The sequence below is a fragment of the Eschrichtius robustus genome, chromosome 3 (assembly GCF_028021215.1).
Source record: "Eschrichtius robustus isolate mEscRob2 chromosome 3, mEscRob2.pri, whole genome shotgun sequence".
In the NCBI taxonomy this organism is placed as follows: domain Eukaryota; kingdom Metazoa; phylum Chordata; class Mammalia; order Artiodactyla; family Eschrichtiidae; genus Eschrichtius; species Eschrichtius robustus.
In genome coordinates, this window is record NC_090826.1 from 111555685 (window position 1) to 111574477 (window position 18793).

Genomic DNA, 18793 nt, shown 5'->3' on the forward strand with positions numbered 1-18793 from the left:
AAGCCCATTGGTTACCTTCTCTGAGCCCTAGTTTCCTTCTCTCTGTAAAAGGAATACTAATAGTACTGGTGTTACCTGGTTGTTGTGTGGCTTAAGAAGTTAACAAATGCCAAGTGCCTGGTTTGCTGGGACACACTGAGGGGAGCACACTGTACCTGCCCACGTGTGACACAACACACCTGAACTTGACTGCCCTGTGCTTCACTTCCTCGTCAGGCTGTAAATCTCCTGAGTGCAATAGTCAGGTTCCAACTGATACCAGTAAGCACAGCTAAGCATTCTTCTAAAAAATAAGAAATAAAAGAGGAGTTTGCAGATTACACCAATGTCACTTGGCTGGCTTTGATCCTGGAGTATAGTTATGCAGCATGTCACCATGTCACCCTTGAGAGAATTCCAGTGAAGGGGACATGGGATCTCTATTTCTGCAACTTTCTGTGAATCTATATACAATTTCCAAAGAAATAGTTAAGTACAAAGAAATAGAAAATGATAAATCTGGGAGGACCTCAATTAGGAATGAACCAGAAAAGTTTTCACAGCTGATATGTTAGTGTACAAGTAGCTACAGGGAGTACACATCAAAGTGGCTTAATTCACAAAAGGGAAGTTATCAGTTCATATTGCTGGGAAGGATATTAGGATGAGGAGGGGGCACGTAGAATTAAAAGAGAACTATAGGAACCAGGACTTCAGGGTCAGAGAGCATTGATTCACTGCCACTGTTTCAATCTCCCTCATCCCCACCAGTCTCCACTTCTCTTCAGGATGGGTATCCTCACCTCTTAGACCTCTCCATGTGGTAAGGTCCTTGGCCAGGTGGACCCACATTGTTGATGGGTTGGGTATGAGATATTCCTGTTATTTCAGGAAAGAAACCTGATTGGTTCTTTCCAAAAACCCAGGTTATCATCACAGCTCACAACATCCAAGCAGAAGTAGGTTTAGGATTCTTTGCTGTCACAAAGTTAATGAAAGAGGCCAGGTCATGTTATAAGTGGAAGTGATTCTACCAACCTGCTTCCTTACCTAATGTCCTGTGATTTAGAACTTGAAACATCCAGAACTGCGTCCTGTTCAGTCATTCGCAGGTATTATTTTATGTGCTTCCTTAAGATTGGATTGTGAAAGAGACTGAAAAGGATCAGAAATTTTCATGGCTCAGTTTTTTTAATTGAAATACAATTTACTTATTTTGAAATGGACAGATCTTAAACACCAATCAGGATACAGAAAATAACAATCACTTCAGAAGGTGCCCTTGTGCCTTTGCCAATGAATCCATACCAAAAAGCCATGTGGCTGACAGGGTCTTGGTGCTCTGGCTGGGTGTCAGGCCTGAGCCTCTGAGGCGGGAGAGCCGACTTCAGGACATTGGTCCACCAGGGACCCGCCGGCCCCTCATAACATCAATTGGCAATAGCTCTCCCAGATATCTCCATCTAAATGCTAAGAGCCAGCTCCACACAACAACCAGTAAGCTCCAGTGATGGGCACGTCATGCCAAACAACTAGCAAGACAGGAACACAGCCCCACCCATTAGCAGAGAGGCTTCCTAAAATAATAATAAGTTCACAGACAGCCAAAAACACCCCACCATGCATGGGATTGCCCACCAGAAAGACAAAAGCCTCATCCATCTGAACGTGGGCACCAGTCTCCTCCACCAGGAAGCCTACACAACCCACTGAACCAACCTTAGCCACTGGGGGAAGACACGAAAAACAATGGGAACGATGAACCTGCAGCCTGCAAAAAGGAGACCCAAAACACAGTAAGTTAGGCAAAATGAGAAGACAGAGAAACACACAGAAGATGAAGGAGCAAGGTAAAACCCACCAGAACAAACAAATGAAGAGGAAATGGGCAGTCTACCTGAAAAAGAATTCAGAGTAATGATAGCAAAGATGATCCAAAATCTTGGAAATAGAATGGAGAAAACACAAGAATGTTTAACAAGGACGTAGAAGAACTAAAGAGCAAAAACAATGAAGAATAACACAATAAATGAAATTTAAAATTCTCCAGAAGGATTCAATAGCAGAATACTGAGGCAGAAGAATGGATAAGTGACCTGGAAAATATAATAGTGGAAATAACTACCACACAGCAGAATAAAGAAAAAAGAATGAAAAGAATGGAGGGCAGTCTTAGAGACCTCTGGGACAACATTAAACACACCAATATTCGAATTATAGGGGTCTCAGAAGAAGAAGAGAAAAAGAAAGGGTCTGAAAAAATATTAAACAGATTATAGTTGAAAACTTCCCTAATATGGAAAAGGAAATTGTCAATCAAGTCCAGGAAGCGCAAAGAAACGCATACAGGATAAATCCAAGGAGAAACATGCCAAGACACATATTTACCAAACTATTAAAAATTAAATACAAAGAAAACATATTAAAAGCAACAAGGGAAAAACAACAAATAACACACAAGGGAATCCCCATAAGGTTAACAGCCGATCTTTCAGCAGAAACTCTGCAAGCCAGAAGGGTGTGGCAGGACATATTTAAAGTGATGAAATAGAAAAACCTACAAACAAGATTACTGTACCCAGCAAAGATCTCATTCCGATTCAACAGAGAAATTAAAAGCTATACAGACAAGCAAAGCTAAGAGAATTCATGACCATCAACCCAGCTTTACAACAAATACTAAAGGAACTTCTCTAGGCAGGCAACACAAGAGAAAGAAAAGACCTACAATGACAAACACAAAACAATTAAGAAAATGGTAATAGGAATATACATATCAATAATTACTTTAAATGTAAATGGATTAAATGCTCCAACCAAAAGACATAGACTGGCTGAATGGATACCAAAACAAGTCCCATATATAAGCTGTCTACAAGACACCCACTTCAGGCCTACGGACACATACACACTGAAAGCGAGGGGATGGAAAAACATATTCCATTAAAATGGAAATCAAAAGAAAGCTGGAGTAGCAATTCTCATATCAGACAAAATAGACTTTAAAATAAAGACTATTACAAGATTCAAAGAAGAACACTACATAATGATCAAGGGATCAATCCAAGAAGAAGATATAACAATTGTAAATATTTGTACACCCAACATGGGAGCACTTCAATACATAAGGCAAACGCTAACGGCCATTGAAGGGGAAATCGACAGTAACACAATCATACTAGGGGACTTTAACACACCACTTTCACCAATGGACAGATCAACAAAAATGAAAATTAATAAGGAAACACAAGTTTTGAATGATACATTAAACATGATGGACTGAATTGCTATTTATAGGACATTCCATCCAAAAACAACAGAATACACTTGCTTCTCAAGTGTTCATGGAACATTCTCCAGAATAGATCATATTCTGGGTCATAAAACAAGCCTTGGTAAATTTAAGAAAATTGAAACTGTATCAAATACCTTTCCCGACCACAACACTATGAGTCTAGATACCAATTACAAGAAGAAAACTGTAAAATATACAACACATGGAGGCTAAACAATACACTACTAAATAACCAAGAGATCACTGAAGAAATCAAAGAGGAAATCAAAAAATACCTAGAAACAAATAACAATGAAAACAGGATGGCCCAAAACGTATGGGATGAAGCAAAAGCAGTTCTAAGAGGGAAGTTTATAGCAACACAATCCTACCTCAAGAAACAAGAAACACCTCAAATAAACAACCTAACCTTACACCTAAAGCAATTAGAGAAAGAAGAACAAAAATATCCCAAAGCTAGCAGAAGGAAAGAAATCATAAAGATCAGATCAGAAATCAATGAAAAAGAAATGAAGGAAACAATAGCAAAGATCAGTAAAACTAAAAGCTGGTTCTTTCAGAAGATAAACAAAATTGATAAGCCATTAGCAACACTCATCAAGAAAAAAACGAAGAAGACTCAGATCAACAGAATTAGAAATGAAAAAGGAGAAGCAACAACTGACACTGCAGAAATACAAACGATCATGAGAGATTACTACAAGCAACTATATGCCAATAAAATGGACAACCTAGAAGAAATGGACACATTCTTAGAAAAGCACAACCTTCCGAGACTGAACGAAGAGGAAATAGAAAGTATAAACAGACCAATCACAAGCATTGAAATTGAAACTGTGATTAAAAACCTTCCAACAAACAAAACCCCAGGACCAGATGGCTTCACAGGCGAATTCTATCAAACATTTAGAGTAGAGCTAACACCTATCCTTCTCAAACTCTTCCAAAATGTAGCAGAGGGAGGAACACTCCCAAACTCATTCTACGTGGCCACCATCACCATGATACCAAAACCAGACAAAGATGTCACAAAAAAAGAAAACTATAGGCCAATATCACTGATGAACATACATGCAAAAATCCGCAACAAAATACCAGCAAACAGAATCCAACAGCACATTAAAAGGATCACCATGATCTAGTGGGGTTTATCCCTGGAATGCAAGGATTCTTCAATACACGCAAATCAATCAATGTGAGAAAGCATATTAACAAATTGAAGGAGAAAAACCATATGATCATCTCAATAGATGCAGAAAAAGCTTTTGAAAAATTCAAAAGAAAATTGATAAAAATCCCTCCAGAAAGTAGGCATAGAGGGAACTTACCTCAACATAATAAACGCCATATATGACAAACCCACAGCCAACATCGTTCTCAATGGTGAAAAACTGAAACCATTTCCACTAAGATCAGGAACAAGACAAGGTTGCCCACTCTCAGTACTGTTATTCAACATAGTTTTGGAAGTTTTAGCCACAGCAATCAGAGAAGAAAAAGAAATAAAAGGAATCCAAATCAGAAAAGAAGAAGTAAAACTGTCACTGCTTGCAGGTGACATAATAGTATACATAGAGAATCCTAATGATGCTACCAGAAAACTACTAGAGCTAATCAATGAAATTGGTAAAGTAGCAGGATACAAAATTAATGCACAGAAATCTCTTGCATTCCTATACACTAATGACGAAAAATCTGAAAGTGAAATTAAGGAAACACTCCCATTTACCACTGCAACAAAAAGACTAAAATACCTAGGAATAAACCTACTTAAGGAGAGAGAAGACCTGTATGCAGAAAACTATAAGACACTGATGAAAGAAATTAAAGATGATACAAACAGATGGAGAGATACACAATGTTTTGGATTGGAAGAATCAATATTGTGAAAATGACTCTACTACCCAAAGCAATCTACAGATTCAATGCAATCCCTATCAAACTACCAATGGCATTTTTCACAGAACTAGAACAAAAAATTGCACAATTTGTATGGAAACACAAAAGGCCCCGAATAGCCAAAGCAATCTTGAGAAAGAAAAACGGATCTGGAGGAATCATTCTCCCTGACTTCAGACTATAATACAAAGCTACAGTAATCAAGACAGTATGGTATTGGCACAAAAACAGAAATATAGATCAATGGGACAGGATAGAAAGCCCAGAGATAAACCCACGCACATATGGTCACCTTATCTTTGATAAAGGAGGCAAGCATATACAGTGGAGAAATGACAGCCTCTTCAATAAGTGGTGCTGGGAAAACTGGACAGCTATATGGAAAAGAATGAAATTAGAACACTCCCAACAACATACACAAAAATAAACTCAAAATGGATTAAAGACCTAACTGTAAAGCCAGACACTATCAAACTCTTAGAGGAAAACATAGGGAGAACACTCTATTACATAAATGACAGCAAGATCCTTTTTGACCCACCCCCTAGAAAAATGGAAATAAAAACAAAAATAAACAAATGGGACCTAATGAAACTTAAAAGCTTTTGCACAGCAAAGGAAACCATAAACAAGATGAAAAGACAACCCTCAGAATGGGAGAAAATATTTGCAAACGAAGCAATGAACAAAGGATTAATCTCCAAAACATACAAGCAACTCATGCAGCTCAATATCAAAAAACCTAACAACCCAATCCAAAAAAGGGCACAAGACCTAAATAGACATTTCTCCAAAGAAGATATACCAATTGCCGACAAACACATGAAAGGATGCTCAACATCACTAATCATTAGAGAAATGCAAATCAAAACTACAATGAGATATCACATCACACCAGTCAGAATGGCCATCATCAAAAAATCTACAAACAATAAATGCTGGAGAGGGTATGGAGAAAAGGGAACCCTCTTGCACTGTTGGTGGGAATGTGAATTGATACAGCCACTATGGAGAACTGTATGGAAGTTCCTTAAAAAACTAAAAATAGAAATACCATACGACCCAGGAATCCCACTACTGGACATATACCCTGAGAAAACCGTAATTCAAAAAGAGTTATGTACCACAATGTTCATTGCAGCTCTATTTACAATAGCCAGGACATGGAAGCAACCTAAGTGTCCATCGATAGATGAATGGATAAAGGAGATGTGGCACATATATAGTGAGGTGGATTGACCTAGAGACTGTCATACAGAGTGAAGTAAGTCAGAAAGAGAAAAACAAATACCGTAAACTAACACATGTATATGGAATCTAAAAATAAAAATGGTTCTGAAGACCCTAGGGGCAGGACAGGAATAAAGACACAGATGTAGAGAATGGGCTTGAGGACACAGGGAGGGCAAAGGGTAAGCTGGGACAAAGTGAGAGAGTGGCATGGACATATATACTACCAAATGTAAAATAGCTAGCTATGGGAAGAAGCCGCATCGCACAGGGAGATCAGCACAGTGTTTTGTGACCACCTAGAGGGGTGGGATAGGGAGAGTGGGAGGGAGACACAAGAGGGAGGGGATATGGGGATATATGTATATGTATAGCTGATTCACTTTGTTTTTCAGCAGAAATTAACACACCATTTTAAAGCAATTATACTCCAATCAAGATGTTAAAAAATAAGAAAGAGGGCACACCTGAGGTACTCCCTTTGGAATCATGGCCCATAAACAGCTTTCCATCCTTCTGAGTCTGGAAAAATTGCTCAGAATAGCAAAAGGTACAATAACTACAGATAGTTCAAGCTGTGCCCAGGAAAAGACACCTGGGACCCCCACCAAACCAAGGTCATATAATATCCTGGTTGCAGAAGCACTTTTAGGACACAAGAGCTAGACAAGGCCTTTTAGGGTGCAACCCCCTCATTTTTCAGACTGAAAACTATTAGTTGCTTTCTCTGACATGGGAGCCTTGGGGTCTCAGGGTCTCCTGGAAAGAAATGGAGCCTGGCACCCACACTGCAGAGTCCTGCAGAGAGGTGCCTCCTGGTCCCAATTTAATGTATGGCATAGACAACTATATTTAACCAAAAATTTCTATGAATAATAATAATAATAATAAAGGAAAATATTCAACATTCTAGTCATTTTAGTACAATGGAGTATGGGTAACCAGTGAAGTATTTTTATTTTCCGAATTTTTATTAATAGGCTTTTATTTCTTTTGTAATGGGGAAAAAATGATATAATCATGAATACTTCCGAGACCCTCTAAGTCCTTTCATTTGCTCAATGAACAAAAAAAAAGGAAAAGAAGGAAAAATGTCTTCCTCCACCTGAGCACGCACATGTATAAAAGAAGGCACCCCCACTTGGGTGTCTGCCTCCAAGGGATAGGATCTCAGTCCCACAGCCAAGCAGCTCCATCGCAGTGTTGGTCAGGGGCTGGTGCTCTCCCAGGGGGCTCTGAGGACTCGGCACAGACTGGGTGGAGGGCAGTTCTGAGAACACGAAACCATCCATTTGCCAATATAGTTCTCTTTCCTCCTATGTAAATGAAACCAAAGATAGACATCTCTTAATGGCTACTTTCCCAGCAAAAAAAAAACTGGATCAAAGGCAATTTGTGGGAAGACAGCTAGAATGTGATGAGTTTGCCAGCTCCCTGCAGAATGCCATACTTACTCCCAAGCCCCAGCGGCGGTCACGCACCTCCTTTTGGGGTAGTTGACTGCTGCTGGGGCTTGGGAGTAACACCTGAAGAGTGGCACCATGAGAATCTGTGCAGTGCCAGGCTGATGGCTCACAGATAATGTGAGGGGGCAGGACCAAGCCTTCCACTTTTATGGGAAAGCAGTTCTCAGGGTCCATTAGGATGGCAGCAAGAGGAGACTCTTGCATCACACATTCCCGAGAACCAGGGAGTGTACAGCCAGCCTTCAAAAGCACTTTTTTTTTTAAATTATTTATTTATTTATTTATTTATGGCTGTGTTGGGTCTTCGTTTCCGTGCGAGGGCTTCCTCTAGTTGCGGCAAGTGGAGGCCACTCTTCATCGCCGTGCGCGGGCCTCTCACTATCGTGGCCTCTCTTGTTGTGGAGCACAGGCTCCAGACGCGCAGGCTCAGCAATTGTGGCTCACGGGCGCAGTTGCTCCACGGCATGTGGGATCTTCCCAGACCAGGGCTCGAACCCGTGTCCCCTGCATTGGCAGGCAGATTCTCAACCATTGCGCCACCAGGGAAGCCCCAAAAGCACTTTTAAGTCTTTCCCAACAAAGCCAGCTGGGGGTGACTGGTAAGGTGAGCCAGTGTTATGAAAAGGTGGGCACAGAACACAGGGATGTTTAGCTTTGAAGCTCTAAAACTGGAAGGAACCTCAGAGATCATGTTCACGAATCCCCCACCACCACATAGATGGAACTGGAGAGATGGCAGGAAGTAACCATTTACCAAAACTGTGTTATTTTCCGAGCCTGCTTCCACATGACCAAATATTCCAGCCAGGGGCAGGAGCACAGGCTCATCCTGGGAGGCTTTATTGATGATAAGTCATAACTGCTTCTACTTCACAGCTGTTGATGTTCAGCAAACAGATCAGTAAATAGAGAAAGTCAATTGCCAAACACAGGGATTCTAAGATACAAACTGATGGTAAAATACATACTGGGGTATTTTCAGCTGCAGCCATCTTCCAGGTGCAGGAAACCTCACATGTCTCACCACGAGAGCTCCATGTTCTCTCCCAGGCTCAGAGAGAATTCTGCTCAGACTGAGGCTTCATGGCTTTTTCCACCAGACATGCTCTCATCTTCTCTCACCTTACCACTCGGAACCTCCTTACTGGCTTCTGAAGCCTCAAGCTCCCCTTCCTCAAGCCCTCCCTCCAGCAGAAGCCAGCAAGGAAGTCTTGCCCAAACTCAAATCTAAGCATGTCACTCTCTTGCCTAAAACCCTTAAAGGCTCCTCTTTGCCTAAAGAACATCTAATGACTTAACCTGTCATGTAAAATTCCTCAGGATCTGGCCCTGCCTCTTCTGTAGGTTTATCTCACCACTCCTCTACCTCCTTCTAGAACTTTGCAGCCCAACAACAGGTAATTGTGCGTATTTCCTAGCCCAGTAGAGAGCTTCTGGCCTTCGTGACTTTACACTTGTTTCTCCTCCATCATCCTTCCTTCTTCCCCTGAATCCTCCTCTGACAGATCCATTTCAGCAAGTTGTCATCTCTGAGGCCAACTCAGGGGTCACCTGCTCCAAGAAGCTGCCCCCACCTTCCACCCGCAGGCTGGTTAAAGGCCCCTTTCTGTGGTCTTAGACCCTTTCTCTCCTGTGATACTTACCATGCCATGATCTGGTTATCCATTTACACTGGACTGCGAGCTCTTTGAGAACAGAGATGGCCTGGCACACACAGCAGATATTCAATAATAATAAATGAGTGAGTCCTCAGTGGTTTTGGAAGCAGCTTTCCAAAGAGGAGGGGATTGCTCTGGGCTGAGCCCCTGTCCGCTGTGCTCCTTACTCTCACTCAATGGAGTCATTCCCAGAATCCAGAGGTGGGGAGTGGGGAAGAGGCTGAATGTGGGTGGCCTGGGACTGAGAGAAAGGCACCTGGCCTTGGTCACTTTCCCTCAGGCACAAGATGCAGACCCTGCCAGCCCTACCCCTGGCCTCACCTGGGAAGGCAAAATGGTGAAAGGAAAAGGCTTGTCATCTCACAGACATAGATTCAAAATGAGCGCTACCCTCCCAGCTGTGTAGACCAGACAAGATGTTTCACCTCTGGGGAAGAAGGGGTCACAGTTTCTTCACCTGAAGAATGAGAAAAAATGTCCTTCCAAAGTTTGGAGAGCAGTGACTAAGTGAAATGACATATGTAAAGCCCCCCACAGGGGAAACTGAACTTAGAAAGCCGGGATGCAGGAGCACTCAAGAACCTAGGCCAGCACCTGGAGTCGTCACCCATCACCTACTCTGACAAGAGCTTCTTGGCATCTGCTGTGTGAGGCAGTGGGTCGGACGGAGAAAGGGAGAGTTATAGAGAAGGAAGACAAATATCTTCGAAGGCAAGATTTTGAAGGCCGTTTCTCCAGCTAGGCCCCAGGAGACCACGAATTACGGTAGGAGCCAGAAGTGGACTTTTGGGTGTGGCATTTAATAGGCTCTCAGTGTCCAGGTGAGGAAATGAAGCTCCAGAGAGGAAAACAACTTAACATTTAAGTAACAACAGCACAGTGAGTTGGTTGTTAGAAGAGTTCAGGATTTCTAACCCAAATTTAGGCCAAGACGACCCAGGACCCAGACTCAAAAGGTAAAAGGATTGAAGACCAATATCAAGCCCAAACAATTTAGGAACATCGTTTCTCCCCATTTTCTGTGTCAGTGGTCTTTAACCTGGGGGCCATGAACTGCCTGAAGGTGAAGACATGTACCTATGAATATTTCCTCGTCACCCCGAAAATGTTAAGAACTGCTGACCCTGTATCTTTGTTGCCTCCTTGAAGTTTATAAAGAATCCCGAATACAGTGGTTTCCTAAATGTTTTTACATGGACCAGCCTCTAGTCCAGACACGAGCTCACCACGTGACCTTGAACAAGACCCTTAGCACTTTTGCCCCTGTTTCCTCATCTTAAAAAATGCAGTCAATAAATGATTCCACGCCTCCTATTTAAAGCACATGCTGGGCTAAAACAAGCAGGTGGAGTCCGGTGGCCTCTCATGTCCCCTCTAGGCCTGTGGCCTGTGATCCAGAGCCACTCCCACAACCTCTGATTCAAACTCCCTGCGTGGGTGACACCAGAGGAAAGGAAGTAAGAGGAGACATGGGCTCTGCCTCAGGAACCCACAAGCTGCAAAAGCTCTCCAGAGGTACCTACTCCCCAGGAAACGAGAAGGGCCACATTCTTCACCATTCAGCTTTATCAGAGCCATTGTCCTGTAATATGCTGACGGGGCCAGCCGAGTGAATCAGAGGAGTCTGTCTGGGAACTTTTATGATCTGAACAAAGGAGATAGTTATTTGATGGGAATTGGCGGGGGGGGGGGGGAAGCAATGTCCTGCACACACTTGACTCTCTTCTGCTGACCCTGTGTAATTACACCCTGGCTCCCAATAATGACAGCTGTAGAAATCTAAAATCTTAATTCTCAAGTGGTATTCAATCAGATTGTCCCCAGTCTCGCTGGAGGGCTGGGGATGGTTAGAGAAATTACTGAGTCACCTTATCTTAAGATGTGGGGTGGAACAATCTCCCCAAAGCTGTCCCAGCCCAGGCCCAGATACTGGGCCACTAAGGTTGATTTTTGAGGGCTCAGACCCCAAATACTCCCTCTCTGCACCAAGGAAAAGACAGGTCACCTTAGGTCACTCAGCCACCTGTCTAGGTCACTGCCACATGCAGAAGATAGAAGACTGGGTCTTCCTGTGGGTGGATTATAACCTAATCAAGGAGGAAGAGCCCACAACACACACATGTGTGCACACACTTCAAAGTCATGTAGATACCAGGCTAATCATTCATGATCACAGGTATAGTATCACCGAATGTCAGAGCTGGAATGGACTCAGCTGATTCCTAGTCTAACTTTCCCATTTTAAAGATGATGAATGTGATGCCAGAGAGGGTCAGGGACTTGCCTGAAGTCACACATCCTGTTAGGGACAGAGCCAGGTTTCTCGGGTCTCTGTGCAGTACTCTGTCTACTGCATCACAATGCATAGAAAAGTACATGTCAGAGGCTGAGTGCTGCGGGGACAGAGGAAAGGAAATAGAACAAGGAGAACTGAGGGGAATCAAGAAGGCTTCATGAAGGAGATGAGTCCTGAACAGATTCAGATTGCACTAACATTCTGTAAATAGCTTGATGGCCCTAAGTGTTGGTGCATATGTTTTCTAACTTATTCCTCACAAGAAATCTGTGAAATAGCGTTATCCCTTTTCCACAAGAGGAAATTGAGACTCTGAGATGCTAAAGAGCTTATCCAATATTACACATACCCTATGTAATAGAGTCAACCCTAGGTCAGTGGGATCCTGAGTCCATTCTTTCTCCATGCATTACCAAAAGCTAGTCTTTGGCTGATACACTTAAATAAAGGAGGATTAAGCTGGGAATTTAATTCTTCATTTGAGACTTCCCTCCTCCAGAGTCCCCAAGAAATTCAGACATTGGGAAGGTATATTAATTTTCCGTTGCTGCTGTAACAAGTCACCACAACTTTAGTGGGTTAAAATATCAGAAATTGGGAGGGGGGATGAATTGGGAGATTGGGATTGACACATATACACTAATATATATGAAATAGATAACTAATAAGAGCCTGCTGTATAGCACAGGGAACTCTACTTCACTTCGCTGTACAGTAAAACTAACCCAACATTGTAAAACAGCTATACCTCAATAAAAAGAATTTTTTTAAACATCAGAAATTTATTATCATCCAGTTCTGGACGTCAGAAGTCTAACACAGTTCTCTCTGGGCTAAAATCAAAATGCCAGCAGGGCTACATTTCCTTCTGGAGGCTCTAGGGGAGGATCTGTTTCCTTGCCTTTTCCAGCCTCTAGAGGTTGTCCACATTCCTGGCCTGGGGTCTCCTTCCATCTTCAAAACATGCAATGGCCAAGTCTTTCTCACATCACATCACATCACTCTGACACTGACCCTTCTGCCTCTTCACATTGAAAGACCCTTGTGCTTGCACTGGACCCACTTCAATGTAATCAGCAGTGTCAGGCAGAAAGTCCTTTGAGAGGAGGTGAGCTCTGGGCTTTTCTTAACTGCCTTCACCCCCCTCCATGAGACCGTGACCTGGTTTCTCCATTGTTCTGCACTTCTATTTGGTCTCCTTCTCCTCAGGCTCAGCCAAAAACACAGAAATCCATGTGGCATGAGCAAGGTCTTCTCAGGCATCCTGCTGCAGAAAACTTGGAGATCTCAACCAAGCAGGTCTCCTCCCCTAATCTCTCACCCACCCCTTTTCTGAGTCAGCCTCAGACTCTCTTCTCATCTCAACAGGCTTCTAACAAGGATTCCTTCCTCCAGGCTTCCTGGAAGTTCCCTGCCCACCCTCCTGGGCAGTAATTCCTACTGTCCAGTAAAACACAGCACAGACATCTGTTCCCCCAAAGCCTTCCAGGACCTTCCACTCAAGGCTAATGAAGGGGCCTTCTTCTGGGATGTGGGGACTTACCTCCGCCCATCTTTCCCATGAGACTGTGAGCCCCTTGAAAGCAGGGCCAAGAATGACTGAAAGAATGAATGAATAAACTCAGTGACAGAGAATTCTTTGCCTCCTAGGACTTCGGGGGGGTTGCTTTGTCTCTTAGACAGCATTCCACACAAAAGATTAAGGCCATGAAGAGGGAAAGGAGAAATGGAAGGAAGAGATGAAAAAAGAGGAGAAGGAAAAGGAGGAGAAGAGTCCCCATTCTACACCTGACCATCCAGTTCCCAGATTCTCCAAATGACCTATCTCTTCAGTTACTCCCATGGATCTTCCAAATCCCTCTCCTCATCCCACACACCCCCACACCCACCACAGCCTCCCAAAGATCACATCCCTCACAGGAGCATCAGCACCACTCCCCTGGCCAGCCTCTGACCCCTCCCCATCCAAGCATTTGTCTCTCACCAGGACACTGAGGGGGACCACGTTGGTGCTACATCAATCCTCCATGCACCAGTCCTAAATGACAAAATATCACCTGGTCTCCCCCAGCTCACCTTTTGTAAACATTTTCAGGAGCAAGCATCCAAAAACTATATAAATCTTTGAAGGATTTTCTGATTTTAGCCAAATACCTCTTCTAGGAAATGACCTAAACCTACCTATTGAAGCTTTAAAGTCCTTGGAAATTGTTCAACTTGTTTAGCAAACAAGCACAATTCACCACATTATGATCTAGGGGCTTCTTATATAATGAATGTTTTCCCATTTTTCCATTACATGAAATCCTCCTCTACACCCCGTTGTCTCCCACATTCACCTTCTTCATTCTTTACTTAATGCATTTACTCCGTCAATAATCTTTTATCTTCCACTTACTCTATCTATGGCACAGGCCCTACCATCTAGAACCTACAACCCAGTATAATAATAAGATCTTGTACATAAATAACTGGAATTCTCAATAATGGTAGTAAATGTCATATAAATAGCACAAACAATAGATTCTATGGGAGTTCAGAAAGAGACAAATGTGTTTCTAGTTTAGAGTAATCAGGAAAGGCTCCTTGGAAGATAATAGACTTAAGTGGAGCCTTGACAAATGCTTAAGATTTCTACAGGCCTGGAAAGGGAGGACAAACAAGGTAGAAGTGACAACCCAAACAGAGACTTACAAGCAGAGAAAACTGGGTGTGTTTACTTTGAAACTTTTCCTTTCATCTCCCTGGCTTTTATTGACCTGAGTTCTAAAAAAGGTATTTCCAGAAGGCAAGGAGACAGATTAACCTTGTTCCGTCCTGTTTTTTGGTCACTATGAAAACTCTGAATAACTCCACTCTTAGAAGTGTCATAAATCAAGGTTGAGAAGGTGAAGATTATCTGCCTTCTCCCTCCTTTCTCTTCCCCTCCAGCCTACTTTACAACCCAAGAGTAACAAATGACTCCAATTTCTCTCAAGACCTCCATTCAGGAAAATCACTCTCTCCAGGATGCTGTAGGTCCTTTGTTTGCTTGGGTCCTATGAGTTTGACTTTGAAGAAGCATCCAGTAGAAATGCCTGAAAGTGGCCATATGAGCCCTTGACCCAGACAGACCCCAGGCTTTAGGCATAAGTTCTCCCCATGGGTGAAGACAAGATGAGCAAGGTGGATCTTATCTCTCACCACATCCTGAGCCAGTTTGGGCAGGCAAGGAACCCAGTCCTAGTTCTGAGACAGAGATAACGTTTTATGAACGTTCTTTTGTGGCTGCCTTTAAGAAGAGAGATCTGACAGGAGCCCCTCCCTGCTGAGGTCTGGTGAGGACCCAGAGGTCAAAATGGAGGCTGATTAACAGGCACCCCAAGCAGTGACTCAAACCATGGACAATTTCAGAGGAAGCTCGTTATGGTGACTCCACAATTAAGACCTCAGCCCACGTGGCCAGTCTGTCTTGCAGGAGACTGGACCAAGCACTATATAAAAGTCCCTACCAGGCTAGACTCCTCCATCCACATCCTTTGTTGAGGCTTGTTGATGATCAGGTAAGTGGGGACGTCTGTGTCCTCTCTCTCCCTTTCTGCTCTGTCTCGGGGAGGCTACTATTCTCTTCCTCTACTGGACTGTATTTTCTACTGATTTTTGACGTTGTTTGCCATTTCTTGGGCTTCTCAAACCATTCTGTGTATTCTATCTAGTCTCCTGCATCTAATTTTCAAAAAGATTAGTCAAATAGGAGAGAAGGAAAAGACCCATGGAAGGATTGGGTTTAGGAGTTTTGGCCTATAGATATTGACAAAAGCTCTGAGAATATCCCCACCTAGGAGACGGGTGTCAGAGAAAGCTGAAGTAGGGATAGAAAAGAGAAAGGAATAAAAATCAGCAGAGAAATCAGTTCTTAGTGTTAATAATCATTCGCTCCCCGTTCCCCTCTAACAATCCTTCATCCCCCCAATTCCCAGTCTGTTACTGTTAATGCAAATAATTTCAAAGCTTGTGTTTGTTTCAGGTCCTGCAAATCACCCTAGGATGTCCTTTAATAAGCAGCAGTGCAAACAGCCATGCATGCCTCCTGCATGTCTTCAAAAGACCTAAGGGCATTGCCAGGCAAAGGCTGAGGAGGTGTGCCTCCCCCCATGCCAGCACCCTTGCCAAAAGAAGTGACCAGTGCAAGCTCAAGAGGTGTGTCTTCCTCAGTGCCAGGAGTTAAACCAAGAAAACTTCTTACAGCAAGGCCAAGACCCATGCCTACCTCTATGTCAAGACCAAAGCCCACTTCAGTGTGTGGAGCCATGCCAGGAGATATCTCAGACAAAACGTGTGGAGGTTTGCCCACAGAAAGTCCAGGAGAAGTGCTTACCCCCTGGCAAGGGAAAGTAGCTGCTCATAATGCCATTTGGGGGTCAAGAAGATGATCACAGCCCAACTTCAACCCCTGTCATGGTGACCTTCTCCTATGGGTACGTCTGTGTGCACCCTGCTCTTGCTTCCTGCCTTCTTCGGTATTCCAGGACTTGGTCTGTGTCTCTGAAGACAGTTCTCTCTGTATTTCCTCAACCTCTGTGAATAAATGTTGTTGTCAACAATCTATTAGAATGTCTCTGCTGTAGGAATGATGTGGTTATCAGGGGCGACCACAGAAGCCTAGTTCAGCTCCTTTGGGGCAAAAATTCACCCAACCCTGGGCGTGTAACAGCCAAGGATGCCTCCATCTTTCTTTCAGAGTGTCAACCTCTCACTTGAGCCTCAAAACAAACTGAATTCTGGTGGACTTTGTGTGGATCACCACCACCATGCATGTAGAGAAGAAGTTGGTGATGTTGCAAAAATCGAAAACTGGGTAATTTTGTCTCTGCATCCCCAAAAAAGAACAGAAAATGATTAGATGTTGGAATGTTGGTTGTGCTTTAGAAAAGGAAACTAAATGAAATGTAAATGATTTATTCCAAACAGCCAATAAGGAAAGACGAGATGAAATGTTTGGGGTCCTGGTGGTTGATCTTTGTGCTTCATTGCTGACCTGCTTTAGGCCCTTTGTTTCCACCATGTATACTCTTTAGAGATGTGATTTGTGACTGTGTGGTGCAGGCTGGTCTGTTCTCCAGCTTCTTTGCTTTCTTCTCCCTGGTGAAGGTAAAATGCAGAATAAAGCTGATCCTAAAACTGATGCCGGACTTGCTGTGTGCTCATTCCTCTCCACCAACCAACAACCTGCTGTGCTTGTGATGACTATTTTTTCCTTTTTTGAGAATCTGGAATAGGAATAAAAAACAGCCCTCCAGGGCTTCCCTGGTGGCACAGTGGTTAAGAATCCACCTGCCAAGGCAGGGGACACGGGTTCGAGCCCTGGTCCCGGAAGATCCAACATGCCGCAGAGCAACTAAGCCCGCGCGCCACAACTACTAAGCCTGCGCTCCAGAGCCCGTGAGCCACAACTCCTGAAGCCCATGCGCCTAGAGCCCGTGCTCTGCAACAAGAGAAGCCACCACAATGAGAAGCCCACACACCGGAACAAAGAGTAACCCCCGCTCACCGCAACTAGAGAAAGCCCGCGCACAGCAACAAAGACCCAACGCGGCCAAAAATTAATTAATATTAATTTTTTTAAAAAATACCTTTAAAAAAAAAAGAAACAGCCCTTTAAGGTACATAGAACAGCCATGCTGAAAGGAGCCTCCTTAAGGGGCACCTGGACCATCGCACCCCCATCCACAATATATCATAGGCTCACCTATGCCCACATTTTACACCTGAGAAAATCCACCTGGGACTGGGGCCTCAAAACTTCAGGTCCAGGATTCTTTCCACTACAGCATCTTTCCTCTCTGATCCTTGTTTTCCAGACAAAAGGGCTAAAATGGGTAGGAGGGGAGTTACATGGAAGAGCCATGATACCCACAAGCATAGCATCCCTGTCAGAAGGAAGACCTAGGTGTGCCTCTGAGATGAACACAAACTCTGCCCTACCATCTGGTCAGATTTCAGAAAAGTCAGGCAGCCTGGGTCACCTCCCTGCACCCTGTCACTGCACAGTTGTGGAGGATACACAAGGCTGTGGGCTCTGAGGTTGCATGAAAGGGCCGAGTAGACTCCAGACTTACAGGAGAGAACCAATGGTGGTTTCTCAGCTGTGCCCTGAGGTTTGACCTGGGCCCTGAGGCTTGAGTCAAGGGCCAGCCTCCTGAGGGGTAAAGAGGTTCCTCTTTCATCCCCCAGGTCCCCCTTTCTCCTCAGCCTGTATGGCTGTGCCCCCATGGATGGCCAGGACAGCCCCTCCCTGAAGGGGAGCCCAAGGTCTCAGCTGTTTGGCTGAACTGAGGTCTTTCCAGCACTGGGACCGCCCCAGTGTCTCAATCTTAGAGATTTTCTAAGGCAAGAAAGAGCTGGAGGATGATTTGGGGGAGATTTCAAGTGGCAACATGGAGCCCTCAGGCACTCACTGAGTCTGCAGGTGGCAAGTGCCAGGCCCTGAGGTCTACACACATTCTCTAAGGGAAGACTGACAGTAGCCTCAGGGGGTGTATATTGCCCCTTTGTTAAGGAACTGGTATGGCATCACAAAGCTAGTAAGTAGTGAAGTCAAGATTCTAACCGGAGTTTCTCTTGACTCCACAACAGACTCTTATTTGCATGAGGAAAGTGCCCATGGCACACAGATGAAGTTTCTAGAAGCTGTCTTCTTCTCATTCATTCATTCATGCACCTAAGAAGCGCTCAATGATCACCTACCAAGTGCCAGGTGCTGAAGATCCAAGCAGGCAGCATCCCTGTGCAGAGCTAGAGAGCTGTCTTTCCATAGGCCACACATGCCAAAGGACACTTTCCAAAACCTCCTCTGCATAATCAAGTCCCTGAACATCTCCAGGGGTCTGAATCAGTTCTCTTGCCTGCTTGGAACAAGTTTTCTCTTCCATTTTCCAATTTTGGAATAAGCCAGCTGCTCCCCAGGGCTCCAGCCTGCAAAGAGACTCCA

The 18793-nt window shown here is 43.8% G+C and overlaps 1 protein-coding gene across 1 annotated transcript; it reads left to right on the plus strand.

The window, feature by feature from the left end:
- The first annotated feature begins 15331 nt into the window (after positions 1-15331).
- Positions 15332-16200, plus strand: PRR9 (proline rich 9). Its single transcript, XM_068538212.1, is given in 2 exon segments — positions 15332-15365; positions 15830-16200. A coding segment is annotated over 1 exon segment (351 nt). The 5' UTR covers positions 15332-15365; positions 15830-15849.
- Positions 16201-18793: the final 2593 nt, after the last annotated feature.